Here is a 13,912-nt window from a genome sequence, read left to right as displayed (position 1 = left end):
CTGCTTTTTTCCACTAATGAAGAAGGAATCTCCAATATCCAGAAAACTGGACTATGTAGTGTTGGTATATCTCTCTTCTATTTTCCCACCCTTCTTCCATAACCACCCCTCCCCCATTTTTATGTTGGGAGACCCAAAGCTTTTGAGACGCAGTGTTCTTTATGTGACAGTGATGATGGTTTCCTGGCTGACTGGTCCCTCCACCCAGGAGTATATTTCCCAATAGAGAGGTAGCTTTGTGACTTTTACCCAGGTGACAGTGACATTGGCATGCATTTGAATCCTCCCTTCTGTCCCCACCCACTCACACCTGCATTCTTCCTGGATAATCTCTGCCAGTGAATCTAAGGAAGTGAAACCTTCAATGCTGTTTCCATAGAGTCACCACACTCTGAGCACTGCCAGCTGTTGGTGTTAGGGTAATCCACTGTGATTTACCATAGAAGGCTTTGGGTGTGTTTCCCATCCAATATCTTATTAAAGTTTGAAAAGAGAGATCCTTTCCTGCTCGGGGTTCCTTCCATTGTCTAAAAGTCCCAGAAATAGGCCAAGGTTATCCTAATGCTCAACTATGACATGCCTTAATCTATCCTTTACTCCTGTATGTAAATGGCTGGTCATAGGAGGGTTCTTAAGAGCTTTTTTTTAAAATTTTAGCCCTTACCTAATTCAAAACTTTATACATATACATATTAGGGGTAAAATACATTTTTGAATTGTCTTGAATTAAGGAGATTTTTTTTAAGCAAACAGTCTATTCCTATTTGTCCCTAGCCTGGGAATTGGTGTCAGTTTGCATGCTCCCTCTTGAAATGACTTGATATTGTTTGTATTTATGTTTTGTTCCCCTCCTGCCCCCAGCATGTAAACTCCTGCTTTCAGGCCTTTTTGTCTCTGTATTTCCATTGTCTAATATGGTACCTTGTACAAAGTAGGCAATAAATAATGTATCACTAGTATAATTTTATCTTTAATAACTTCAGAATGGAGTAGAAACACAGAAGAAAAATTACTGATCACATGATTAGGGATGTTGACTTTAAATGATTACTCTATTTCAAGAACTAATAATATAGAAATAGGTTTTGAACAATGATAAATGTAAAACCCTGTGGAACTGCTTGTTGGCTCCAGGAGGGGGGAGAGAGAAGGGGAGGGAAAGAACATGAATCATGTAACCACAGAAAAATACTCCAAATTAATTAATTAAATATTTTTTTAAAAAGCTTGCTCATATGGTTAAAAAAATAACCAGAATGGCAACAAGCTGGAAATTGAGGGGATGTCCACCAGTTGGGGAATGACTACTATGCCATAAGAAATGATGAGCAGTCTAATTTTTTTTAAACATTGTAAGAGTGGAATGAGAGGAACCAAGAGAACATTATACACAGCTACAGAATTAATGCTTGAAGAATAACTTGTGAATATTTATCTCCAGAGCAAGAAATGTTAAACAGAAACATTAAAAGACATAGTTTATATAAACTTTTTTTTTTTTTTTTTGGTCAAATGACACCTCCTCCATTGCGAGGAGGGGAGAGAAACTTAACAAAACTTTCTGGAGTCAGCACAAACTTACAAAAGATTTGGAAGCTTATTTATAAAAAAATTAAGCTGATATGTTTCTATTTGAACTTTAACATGACCACTATCTTGTGTTATGTGTTGTTAGAGTTAATTTTTTGTAAAAACTTTCATCAGCTGCTGCACAGTGACTGAAAGGATTGCATTTTTGTCCTAGGTTTTCTGAATCCATGCCTTTTGTCACTTTTTATGGCTTAGTTGATATTCCATTGCATTCATATGCTATAATCCATCCACCTTATTTTATTCACGAGCAACCTGGGAACAAGTGACTTGACTAAAGACCCAAAGGGTAAATATTGTCAGGATTTGACTTTAGGTCCTTTGATTCCAATTTTGTTTTATACTCTTTCTTTTTAACCCTTACCATTGATCATACTATCAATTTTAAGACAGAAGAACAGCAAGGGCTAGGCTATCGGGGTTAAATGACTTGCGTAGGGTTACACAGCTGCATGTATCTGAGGCCACATTTGAATGCAGGTCCTTCTGATTCCAGGCGTGTTGCTCTATCCATTGTGCCCCCCGTCTGCTCCCCATCTGCTCTTTCTGTTGAATTATGCTGGATGCTTCAAGTGGTTTGGTTGTTTCATAACCCATCCTCAAGGCTACCCTAAGAACTGGTCTTGTGTCACAGGACTATTTCTGTTACTGGAACTTTTGCTGCAGCCTAAAGGATTGGTTAATGGAGCGAGGACCAAAGAAATGGCTCTCTGGAGCCCTTCTAAACACCTTCTCTTCAGCATCTTTAAATACCCTTCTTTAGTCTGCTGAACTAATATGCCAGATTAGTGGGTAACAATGAATATAACGGGAATAGAAACAAGTGGGAAGACTGGGTATATGCTTGGCTTTGCTACTGAAATTGCTAGCATAGCTACAACCCACTAGAATCACTCCATGCTAAACTATATGTCCCCCTGGCACAGAACCCTCATTTCTGAATTATTATAAAAACCTGCAAGTTGACCTCCTTGCTTCAAAATTTTCCCTACACCAGGCCAACTTCCACTGAGATAACAAAGTGATTTTTCCTAAAATTTGCCTCTGACTAAATCCCTTTCTATTACCATACCCCCCTCCCCTTTCAGTAAATGCTAGTGCTTCCCTCTTTCCTCTAGGAACAAATATAAAATCCTCTGACTTCTTTCTACCCTGCCAGACTTTTTAACAGTTTATGTACCTCTAGATACACTGGACTACTTGCTGTTCCTTGCGTACAATATTCTATCATCCTACTTTATGCCTTTTCACTTACCTTGAATACTATCCCTTGTCACCTCCATTTCCAGGTTTCCTTTGAGACTCAGCTCACTTTCCCACACTACCAGCACCTTTCTCCTTAAAATTACCTTTCATTAACATTGTATAAGTCTTGTAAATATATAGTTATTTGCCTGTTATTTCTTTCAGTAGCATGTGAGCTCTTTGAGGACTAGGACATATCCTGAGTGCTTATCACAGTACCTGGCTCATTGTAAGCACTTAAATCCTTATTGACTGCCTGCCTGCCTGCATGAGGAACTAACACAGTGGAATGCCTGGGTTTTTAATATACAGACAGTTCTCTCTTTACATAAGTGGACAGGTCAATTACATAATACTAATTTGCCCAAGGCCTTGGGGAAGGGAGGAAGGACACCCCATGCCTGTGAAGGGATGGGCCCAGCACACAGTTTAAGGACAGTGGGGGCTGGGGACGAAGAAGCTGTTGGACATTCAGGTTTGGTGGGCAAGAGGGAGCACAGTTTTGTACAGCAAAATTAACAGATATGTCTTTTGGGAATGCAGATTTATTTCATTATTCTTTATGTAAAGCCAAATTTATATAAAGTAAAAACTGTGTATCTGGAAATTACTTGCTATGGCTTTCAAAATTATAGAATTAGGATAGTCATTTTCTCCCCTTCTTTTACCTTCTGTTTTTGTATGACAGTTGAGGTACAAATAATAAACTATCTATAGACCTAAGTTTCATTGGAGACTTGAATTTTTTGGTTGTTTGGGTTCACCATTTCGCTCCAACATACTTGCCTGGTTTGATGTTAGTTGGTGTTGGAGCTGTTTGGGGGCCTTTTGATAAAAATGGCTATTAAAATTTCCTCTAATTCCTTAGTACAGGAATACAGGCATTTGAATTTTGATCCTTTGTGAATCTAAACTAGTTGGGATGGTCACAGTTTGGGAATACCTATCCAATCAAAATTGATATCTGTTTAAATATCACTTGGGTCACAAGATCTGAAATTTACACATTTTTATAGAACTATAATGAAAGAGAACTTAGAGGTCATTTAGCTCAACTCCCATTTTAAAGATAAGAAAATAGAGTTCAGGCTTGAGCATTACTCTATATTTGAGAAATATCTGCCTAGCACATTTATATGGTGAGAAATCTGCCTAAAGGCTCAGGGCTAATGAAATCTTTGAAGATCCTTTCCAAGTTCATTCATACTGTGTCAATATGATGTTAGTGATGCTGCAACAATAAGCTTGGTGCCAAGGTATCCATATCCTTTACACTTTCTCACCGCCTCCCACCCCCCGTCTCCAATCTTGAAGCCTCAAGTAGTCATCTCCACCTGGGACATTAATGTTTTGCTTTCTTTTTCTCTGTCTTTTTCCAGACAATTATGGAACAGTTCAACCCTAGCCTCAGGAACTTCATTTCCATGGGGAAGAACTATGAAAAAGCCCTGGCAGGTACGTCTGACTTTCCTATCCCTCTGTTATGAAGGTTCTGGAAGTGGAGCTTTTGATGTTTCAACATAGCTCTTGGTTGTCAGCAGGTAGATTTCAATGTATCCCAGCTTCATTATTGGTTGTCAAAGAATATCCTTTATGCCTCAGACAAAATGCTACAAAAAAGATACTTGAATAAAAGTACAGGTGTCATATTTTCATGGCGTGTGAGCATTGAAACCTTCTATAAAATCTGTCACCTGAAAAGAATGTTGATCTTAATGCTGTTGTCCTCTGCAATTCTAGAGAAATATAATAATGCAGCATTTCTTTCCAAATGAGAAAACTTAGAACCATATTAAATTTAAAAAAGAGATATGGGTTTTTTTGTTTACCAAGAACATATATGAAGATAGAGGACAAGGATCTCGTTCAAGACTCCTAGAATCATGGAATTCAGAGGTAGAAGGGATTTTGTTAATTAAGATTCCTTCCTACTCTCATTTTGGAGAAGAGAGAACAGGACCCTGCAGAGGAGAACCTACTTGATCAAGTCAGTCAGTGACTTGGAAGCCTTCAGGCTTGGGATTTGTAGATGCTAGATAATTTGCTCTGTCACTGTTTTTGTTTCAACTCATTGATGTAAATTCTATGGGAATTCGTGCTGTAGAATAATTCTGTACTAATAGCAGATGCTGGACTGACCCATGAGCCTCTGTAAGGCTTGAGGAAAATAAATTACATGGAATTTCTATCAGCATTCTTCCAGACTGGGAATTTGGAAAAAAAGGGACGCTTTATATAGTATGTACATTCTAACATTGTGACAAAAATTGTAAATTCAATCATAGTTTTTGATTACGGAATAGATATTTTTAGGAAATGGAACCTAGACCTAACTACCCAAGAGTGCAGGGTTAGGGAGTAGAGCCAGACCATAGCACAAAGTTCCAATCAAAGAAGTGAGACTGAAAACATGAATATAAAGAAGAAAACTCATAATGCAATGAAAAATAATACATTTTAAAGAATTCAAAGAGAAAAACCCAAAGGAAGGAGCTAACTAACTCCATAAAAATTGCAGGTAGAACTCCAGAAAAAAAAATGGATTGTCCACAAGAGTTCTTAAATGTGAGTCAAAGAAATGAAGAGTAAGCTGAAATAAGAGATAAAGAATGAAATTAGATCATTTGGAAAGGGAGTAGATTGTTTAGAACAGAAGGTGAAAAACCTTACAGAAGTAGCAGATACACTGAAAAATGGAATGGAGCAAATAGAACTCAATGATTTACTGTGATAAAAAGAAATATTAGAATAAATAAAAAAGATGAAAAAAATAGAAAAATGTATTCGGTATGTACAACAAAAACAACTGACTTAGAAAACAAGAAAAGGAGAGAATCTTTGGAGACCCTGAAAACTATGACCAAACAGAAAACTTGGATATTATATTTCAAGAAATCATAAATGAAAAATGTGCAGAGCTCTTGGAATAAAACTAGAAAGAAAGGATGAATCAGAATCCCAAATTGAGCACTCAGAAATGCTAGCCAAAATCTAGAACTACTAGGTCAAAGAAAAAATTGTTATAAAAAGCCAGGAATAAAATGATCAAGTACCAACAATTCACAGTTAAGAACATACAAGATTATGGAACAATCAGGATGAAGAAATGGTAAGCTTGGAATTAGATACCAAAAGGCAAAAGAAAAAGATGTACAACCAAGAATAACAACTTGCGAAACTGAAGAGAAAAAAATGTATTTCTAATAGTATAAATAATTGGGGGCATCTGGGTGGCTCAGGTGATTGAGAGCTGTGGCCTAGAGACAGGAGGTCCTGATTTAAAATTTGGCCTTAGACACTTCCTAGCTATATGATCCTGGGCAAGTCACTTAACTACCATTGCCTAGTTTTTACTGTTCTTCTGACGTAGAGGCAATACACAATATTGATTCTAGGACAGAAGGTAAGGGTTTAAAAAAAAATAGTATGGATGACTGTTGGGCTTTTCTGTTGAGAAAATCAGAGCTGGGTAGAATCTTTGAAATACAAACAGGAGGTAAATGAAGACTAGAAAAATAAACACAATTAAATAATCAGAAGTAGTTAAATAAAAAAAAAATTTAGTACTTGTGTCCTAAAAGGCAGAGAAGAAACCATTGTCAAGGAAAAGCAACTGAAGGGATAAGGTTTGATTTTATTTCTCTTGTTATGTATTTTTTTATTGCTTCAAGGGAGTAAAGAAACAGGAGGGAAAAAAGTAATATGCCATGGAAGAACTGAAGAAGAAGAGGGAGAAATTTACTACTACACATAATTGAGGGACCTCAGAAGAATATATAAACTTTGAAGATAGGAGTCAGGGATATTGACATCTCATGAATCTTTTCAAAGAAAGATTGTATACACATATTCCACACTCCAAAGCATTTGGTAAAGAACTACATTAAAGTCAACTGAAAAACAAATGGGAGTAAGGAGAAAGAAATGGGGAATTTAAAGGAGATGATAGTAAAGCTGAGGCATAAAGAGTCACAAGAAATACAAACTTCAACTATAGAAATCAGATAAAGGGAGGACTAAAAAGAGACCTTAGAGATCTCAGCCAGGAGTTGGGAGGAAAGAGGAAGAACAAAGGAGTAGAATCAGATCACTCCAAATATAGATCATTGATGCTTATCTCTTTCTCCTCATTTCTTCACTTTTTTCTTTGTAAAGAGAGGGGTGAGACCAAAAGAGAAGACACTTTATTAGAGAGAATATGGTAAAATGAAAAACAACCAGTAATTAAAAATATGAATAGGATGAATTTTTCTATAGAATGGAGAAGGGTAGCAGAATGGATTAGAATGCAGAATCTAATACTGTTTATAAGAAACTGATTTGAAACATAAGTTTATACTTTTTTTTTTTTTAAAGCCCTTACCTTCCATCTTAGAATCAATACTGTATATTGGTTCCAAAGCAGAAGAGCAGAAAGGGCTAGGCAATGGGGGTAAAGACTTACCTAGGATCACATACCTAGGAAGTATCTGAGGCTAGATTTGAACCCAGGACCTCTCCTCTCTGGGGCTGGCTCTCTAGCCCACTGAGCCACCTAGTTGCCCCCATATTCATTCATAATTAAAGCTAAAAAACTGAGGTATAATCTGTTTTATGTTAGGAGAATCCAAAGGAGCAGGGATGACAATCATGATCTTGAACAAGGTAATAGATCCTTTTAGACCACTAAGGTCATCCCACTCATATTATAGATGAGGAAGCTGAGGTACTTAAGTTTTAGTAACCTGACCAGGATCACACAGTTAATAAGTATCAGGCTGTATTTGAAACCAGGCCTCCCTAACTTTAAGCCTAGGTAAATAAGGAAATTGCATTATGCTTAATGACACCATAGATAATGAAGCAATTTATATTTGATTTATATTCATTTATCTTTGCAAACAAGGATGCAACAGCACTTAACTTCAGTTTTGGTAGATGTGGCCCCTGTTGCTTCAATGTGGAAATGAATCTGGTCATCACGATATGGTGATTTACATGGTCTGGACACACACCATTCTGTGTCTGAGTGGTTCAGATTTCTTATATCATTAGGAAACCAGAAAGCTAAGCTGACATCAGTCATGTCCAATGATGGCTTTGTTTCTTTTAAAAGAGAAAGCTAATCCCTATCATAGGAGAGAAGGTGAAAAGAGTCTGGGTCTACCTCATGTTGTGAGTGAGGGGAAAGACACAGAATCAAGGAGATACTTGTAAATACTTGACTTATCATAGTCCTATATAAAATTTTAGAAAAATAGTAGAACTCAAATGATTACTGAATTAAAAGAAAAAATATTGAATGAATATTTTTAATTTTTTCATAACTTTTTTACATGACTCTTTTACTCTGATATGCTAGATGATATGGTAGAATATAAAGAACTTATTATGTAATGATGAAAAATTAAACCCATCCTTTCCTGACCATATGACACAATAAAAATTTTAATCAATAAGACTAATTAGAAGAAAAGTTTCAGACTTAAATGAAGACTAAATACTATAATCCTATAGAGTAAGTAAAAAAAATACTTTCATCAAAGAAAATGTCATAAATGAGGCAACCTATCAGTGCTTTTGGGATGCAGCCAAAACAGTCCTTTGTTACAAATTTACATTGTTCTTTCTTTTATGATTCCTTCAGTTCTTTTCTTTATGCAATGAGGGGATTGAACCATATGATTTCTGAGATCCTAATGCTGGACTTTTTATAAATTTCTTATTATCACTTTATTGGTATCTTCAAACAATATAAACTAGATTGTCTCTCCAATTAAAAGTATAACCAAAAGGATAAATCTCGTGCCCAAAACTAAAATGATGTTTTTGACATCTCAAATAAATGAATTTTGAATTATTTTGTATTATGGCTTATCCATTTCAGCATTCCCTTTCATTAAGGAGTTAATCATGAACATTCATACTTAGAATGATAGAACTGGAGGGACCTTCACCTTTTTGTTTAATATACCAAAGCTACATTTTGTCAGTTCCTGCTCAAAAAAAAAATGTCCCTTACAAGGTTAGCATACCGTCCATAATGGTATTACCCTGAGTGAATAATTCTCTTTTCACCAAAGTGCCTTATTTGGTCGCAGTCACTGGGACTGACCAAGCTAGTCACATTCCAAATAAAGTGTCCTGACAAGGGGATGTCACTTGGAATGGTACAAAAGTATGTTTAGTTTGGTCACATTACTACAGCTCAACAGTCATTAGTGTAGTCCCTTTTTAAAGGATACTTGTACTCCCAAAGACTAAGGATTTTAAGCAGATATATAGCTTTTGAGGGGGCAGTCCTCAATTGTTTCCTCTCTTTTCCCTTTTGAATGCTTACTACATTGATCATTTTCTTTCCTCTTTTCCCTTCCTTGTCTTCTATCTGTTGGCTCCTTACCTGTTGGTTATAGACATGTTCAAGTCTAGCCCATTCTTAAGAACTTTCACTTGGCCATTCCATCCCCTTAGATTACCATCATAATATCTTTATTTCCCTTTCACTGTGTAAAGAAGTATGCTGTGGCCCCACTCTCTTAGGGCCAGGAAGGCCACATCTGCCCCGCAGGGTTTTAGGGGATCCCAAACGGAAAGGTCCAGCTTTTCCTTTACTCTTTTTGGCTTGAGCCTCTCTTCCTGTCTATATTGCCTTCTTTCTAGGGGCCCATTAACTAGCATCCTAATTCTATTTAACTACTTAACATCAGCTACCTTTTACAAAGGAGTATTTATTTTAAAATATAGCAAGAACAAACATATTCATTTATCCTAACATCTTAGGGTCAGAAATCCCCTCTTTGCCACTGTGATCTGGGGAGGTGGTAGCCTCAAAACTTAGCTTATTTCTTATATAACGTTGTTTCCATCATTTTCATCTTCAGGTATGGCATGACTACAAGATGAGCCTGTAGCTACTGCTGATCTGGGCTGCTGAAAGTCACTCCTAAAAGTCATTCCTTATTGTCATACCAAGACTGGAATGACAGAATGCTGAAGAGTCCTCTAAACTAGTACTATCAAACTCAAATAAAACTAGGGCCATTGCTTCCTTTTATAGTCTCTCTTGGTGGTCTCATGTTTCTATGGGCTACAGATGACTCCCATATCTGTATCATAGGATTATAGATTTACACCTGGAAGAGATTGTAAAGGTCATCTAGCCAAACCCATCATTTTACACATGATTACAATTGAGGCTCAGAGATGTCAACTGAATTGCCTGTTCCCACGTCATTCAGTAAATGTCTGAAACTCATTTTGAACTGAGGATCCTTCTGAATGTGTCATGGCTGAGAGTATAAAATGTGTTGTTGAGTCAGTTTGTAATTTTTACTAGAAAACTTTCTATTTGCTGACAGAGACAAGAAGGTTCTGAAAGTGATGATCTATAAAGGACTGGAGGGCCTGATGAGCTGATTATTATTTAGTCTTCTCATTTCCTTTTTCATAGTGCACCCAGCCCCTCTCAGTTTTCCTTTACTTCTCTTACATTTCACAACTCTGTCCTCAATGATATTTGTCCCCTCCCTGCAAAGAACTATGTTAGAAAACTGTATGGGACCTCATGCAGTTGAAGGGAAAAAAGGTAGTCAGTCAGTACAACCCTGATAAACCCTAATATAGATTAAGAAGTCACAGAAGATAAAAGGAAATTAAGAAAAACAATGATGAATTAAGATCTTTTTAAAAATTTCTTATTATTGTAAATTTCAATAACATCTATAAACATCATCATTTCCATATACAAAGAAAAAATTGTGAGCATAATATACAGCTGTAGTTTTAAAAGAACATAATAATTTTTATCAGTTTTTGAACTATTCTATTTCTTTGTCTCTTTCTTTTTTAAAAATACGTTTATTTGTTATTTATTAAAATCTTAAAGTATAAAAAAAGTGTTTATATTTTGTTATCTCTTTTGTAAAGAATTTTTTGTGATCAAAATTTTTTGGAATTAGAGGGCATATAGCTATTTGATGGCCAAAGATTGACTGCACTTCTGGTGACTCTTTAAATATCAACATTCTCTAAGGAGTTAGGTTTGGGCAGACTGAAAACTATGAGGAATGTGATCCCTGGCAGCATAGAAGAAAGCCAGCCAAGGAAAACCTAGACCTTGAGAGATATGAGGGGAGAGAATTTTTTTTCTCCCTTCTATGATTGGCTGTGACTTGCAGTAGAATTCTACTCATCTGGTAGCAGACATCATATCCACTAGGGAATAAGCTGAGGAATGGATTGAGGGCCAAGACAGGAAAGGAGGCTCTGCAGAGTGTGACCTGGCAGTAGGGAAGAGAGCCAGCTCTAGTTGTTGGAAGTTAGACTGTGTTGAATAACAGCCCAGAAAATCCATCTGAGTGATCTGCCCAATGAAAGATATCATGCCAAGGGGGATAATCATGAGAGGATACTCTAAGGAGGGAAAGGTCATTTAGGTCCTAAAGTGCTAAAAGTTAGAATTGCCTGGGCCAAATATATTCCTTATCTCAGTACCTACTCTTCCTGTGTGTGTGGTGAGAGAGAGTATAACCCAGGTTTATGGAGAGAATGTTTTTATTACTATTTTTCTTAAAATCAGTATAAATATTTTTGCCTGTAGTGTACTGGTAGGGAATTATGGTATAATTTTGGGAGAGGTAACCCAAGGAGAATCTTAAACCTCTGAAGATAGCCTAGAATCAGCTTATGAATGAATTAGAAGGATAGCAACCCAGATGGGGGAGTCTAATTAAATAATAAGAAAGTTTCTTTGAGACCAATTCAGCAGTGTTGAGCAATGGATAAAATGTTGGGCCTGGAGTCAGGAAGATTCATCATTTTGAATTCAAATCTGGCCTCATATACTTACTAGTTTTGTGGCCCTGGGCAAGTCACTTTACCCTGCTTGCCTTAGTTTCCTCATCTCTAAAATGAATTGGGGAAGGAATGGCAAAGCACTCTAGTATCTTTGCCAAGAAAACTCCAGATGGGGTCAGGAAGAGTTGGACACGACTGAAACAGCTGAACAATGAAAAGAAAAGCAGTCTTGTCCAGAATTTCAGTATGGATTAACCATCTCTTTCTAAATTCATGTAAGCAGATGGAACAAGGCTTGGTTTTCTTCTTAGTAATGGTTTAAAGCAGTGGTTCCCAAACTTTTTTGGCCTACCGCCCCCTTTCCAGAAAAAATATTACTTAGCGCCCCCTGTCACATACTATCACTGCTCCCTTACAGTTATTCACTGCCCCCAAATGCACCTGTGGCCATCACTGCTCTCCTGGATCGCTGCAGCACCCACCAGGGGGCGGTGGCACCCACTTTGGGAATCACTAGTTTAAAGCCATGTCAAATATTATCTCCCCAGGCCTCAGTTTCTTCATCTGTAAAACAAGAGGTTTGGACTAGAAGATCTCTCAGGCTTTTCCAGCCTTAAGTCCTTTGAAGTCTTTCTTGATTCTTTATATAACTGACATTCCTTCTTCCTTCCTGCTCCTCTCCCCCCAGAAGTTCATAGAAAACTTTGTTCCTCTTTTTAATGGTCTTAATATGTTATTTTGTGATGTAGTTATCAGTTCTGGCCTTCATCTCTACTTCAACTGTATCGCCTCTGGAAAACTAAAATATAGATGATAAGTTAGTTGTGTTTTACTTCCATTTGTCTTAAGGAGCTCCTATCCAGGCAGCAGCATCCCCTGTGGTGACAAGGCAGCAGAGTCTTGTGCTACAGAACAAATTGTTTGTACTTAATTGAAAACTATAAAAATAAAATTTGATAAGAGTACCCAGTTATAAGGACCCTCACTGGGTTCTATGTAAAGCAGCATTAAAAACATAATTATCCTGGCTTTGCAATCTCACCATGTTGCTGATCTTTCAGCCACTGAATTCCCTTCTTTTTATTTTTTTACCATTCCTTATTAGTCAGGAATCCAGAGAATTGAGGCTTTTCTTTTTAGGTTTAGGACAGTATAAAAGAAAACTTGAAAAATGTGGAAAAATAATTAATTTCTCAGTTGAGGACTTACACTCAGATTTTAGTTATGGATCGTAGATTTAGAAGAGAAAGAGACCTTAGGTACCATCTTACCAGTCTCTTTAATTTTTATAGACACGAAAGGTAAAACTCAGAAAGGCAAAATAATTGCCCAAGATTAATTAACATATAGCAATAATTGCTCACTTGACTGTAATGATTTTCAGTAGAATATTAATGCACCACTGGTTATATAAGAATCTGTCTAGTATATTAGGGGTTAAATACCTTGTAAAATGACTATGTTAATATGATCAGGCACTGTTAAGTGCCAGTTATACAGTTAACATATTTGGGGGAGATGTGTATAACTTTTTTTAAGGTTAGAATGAAGAAAAGGTGAGAAATGATCCAGTATGGTATAGGAAGCAATATACCTTTAAAAAGGTGCCTGGACTTCTTTCTTCAATTGCTGTGTTCCTGATCTACTGAAGAACACTTGAAAAAAAAAATACTCTACTTTCTCCTACCCATAGCACACAAGAAGGAATAGCATTTCACAATTTCACTGGAATAATTGTAGGCTCCTGGACCATGTCCTCAGATTGGAAGGAAGTTTAATGTTTGGAATGACATTACCATGTGTTTTTGGAATGTCAAGAGATTGATATTGAGCTGAAACCAGAAATCAAGTGTTGAATACTTCTGAACACAAAGGAAACGTAAATGGGACATGTACAGAATGGCTTTAGTGGTACTTGCCAAGAGTCATGACCTCAGTTTTGTGTTGCTTTTTTTTTTTATTGTTGAAGGAAATGACCTGCTCTCATTTTGTTTTCTCTTAGGTGTTACATTTGCTGCAAAAGGTTATTTCGATGCCCTTGTAAAAATGGGAGAGTTGGCCAGTGAAAGTCAAGGCTCAAAAGAACTTGGTAAGATATGCAACTATGTCTAGAAACATGGGGGCAGGTGTGGAAAGTGAAGTTCTAGAACATACTTTTATTGTTTTTGTGTCTCAGGTTTGGTCCCTTTTTAAACAGGAATCAAGGGAGAATCCTGTGTCAGAATTTAAGCTTTTAAAATAAGTTGACATTTTTGTGACTTTTCTAAAATCCAGGCACAGACTGTGTTGTTGCTCTGGAAGT

The 13,912-nt window shown here is 36.7% G+C and overlaps 1 protein-coding gene across 2 annotated transcripts in view; it reads left to right on the top strand.

Moving 5' to 3' along the window:
• Positions 1-13,912, top strand: part of BAIAP2 (BAR/IMD domain containing adaptor protein 2) — a 169,694-nt gene that overhangs the window by 35,021 nt on the left and 120,761 nt on the right. For both annotated transcript variants that reach the window (XM_044672295.1, XM_044672296.1), the window contains exons 2-3: positions 4,215-4,290; positions 13,613-13,699. In XM_044672295.1, coding sequence (XP_044528230.1) covers positions 4,215-4,290; positions 13,613-13,699 — 163 coding nt within the window. The remainder of the gene's footprint in view (positions 1-4,214; positions 4,291-13,612; positions 13,700-13,912) is intronic.

This window comes from Gracilinanus agilis, chromosome 4 (assembly GCF_016433145.1).
Source record: "Gracilinanus agilis isolate LMUSP501 chromosome 4, AgileGrace, whole genome shotgun sequence".
Classification (NCBI taxonomy): Eukaryota; Metazoa; Chordata; class Mammalia; order Didelphimorphia; family Didelphidae; genus Gracilinanus; species Gracilinanus agilis.
Note: the sequence above shows the minus strand (reverse complement) of the source record. Positions and strands in the feature narration are given on the sequence as shown.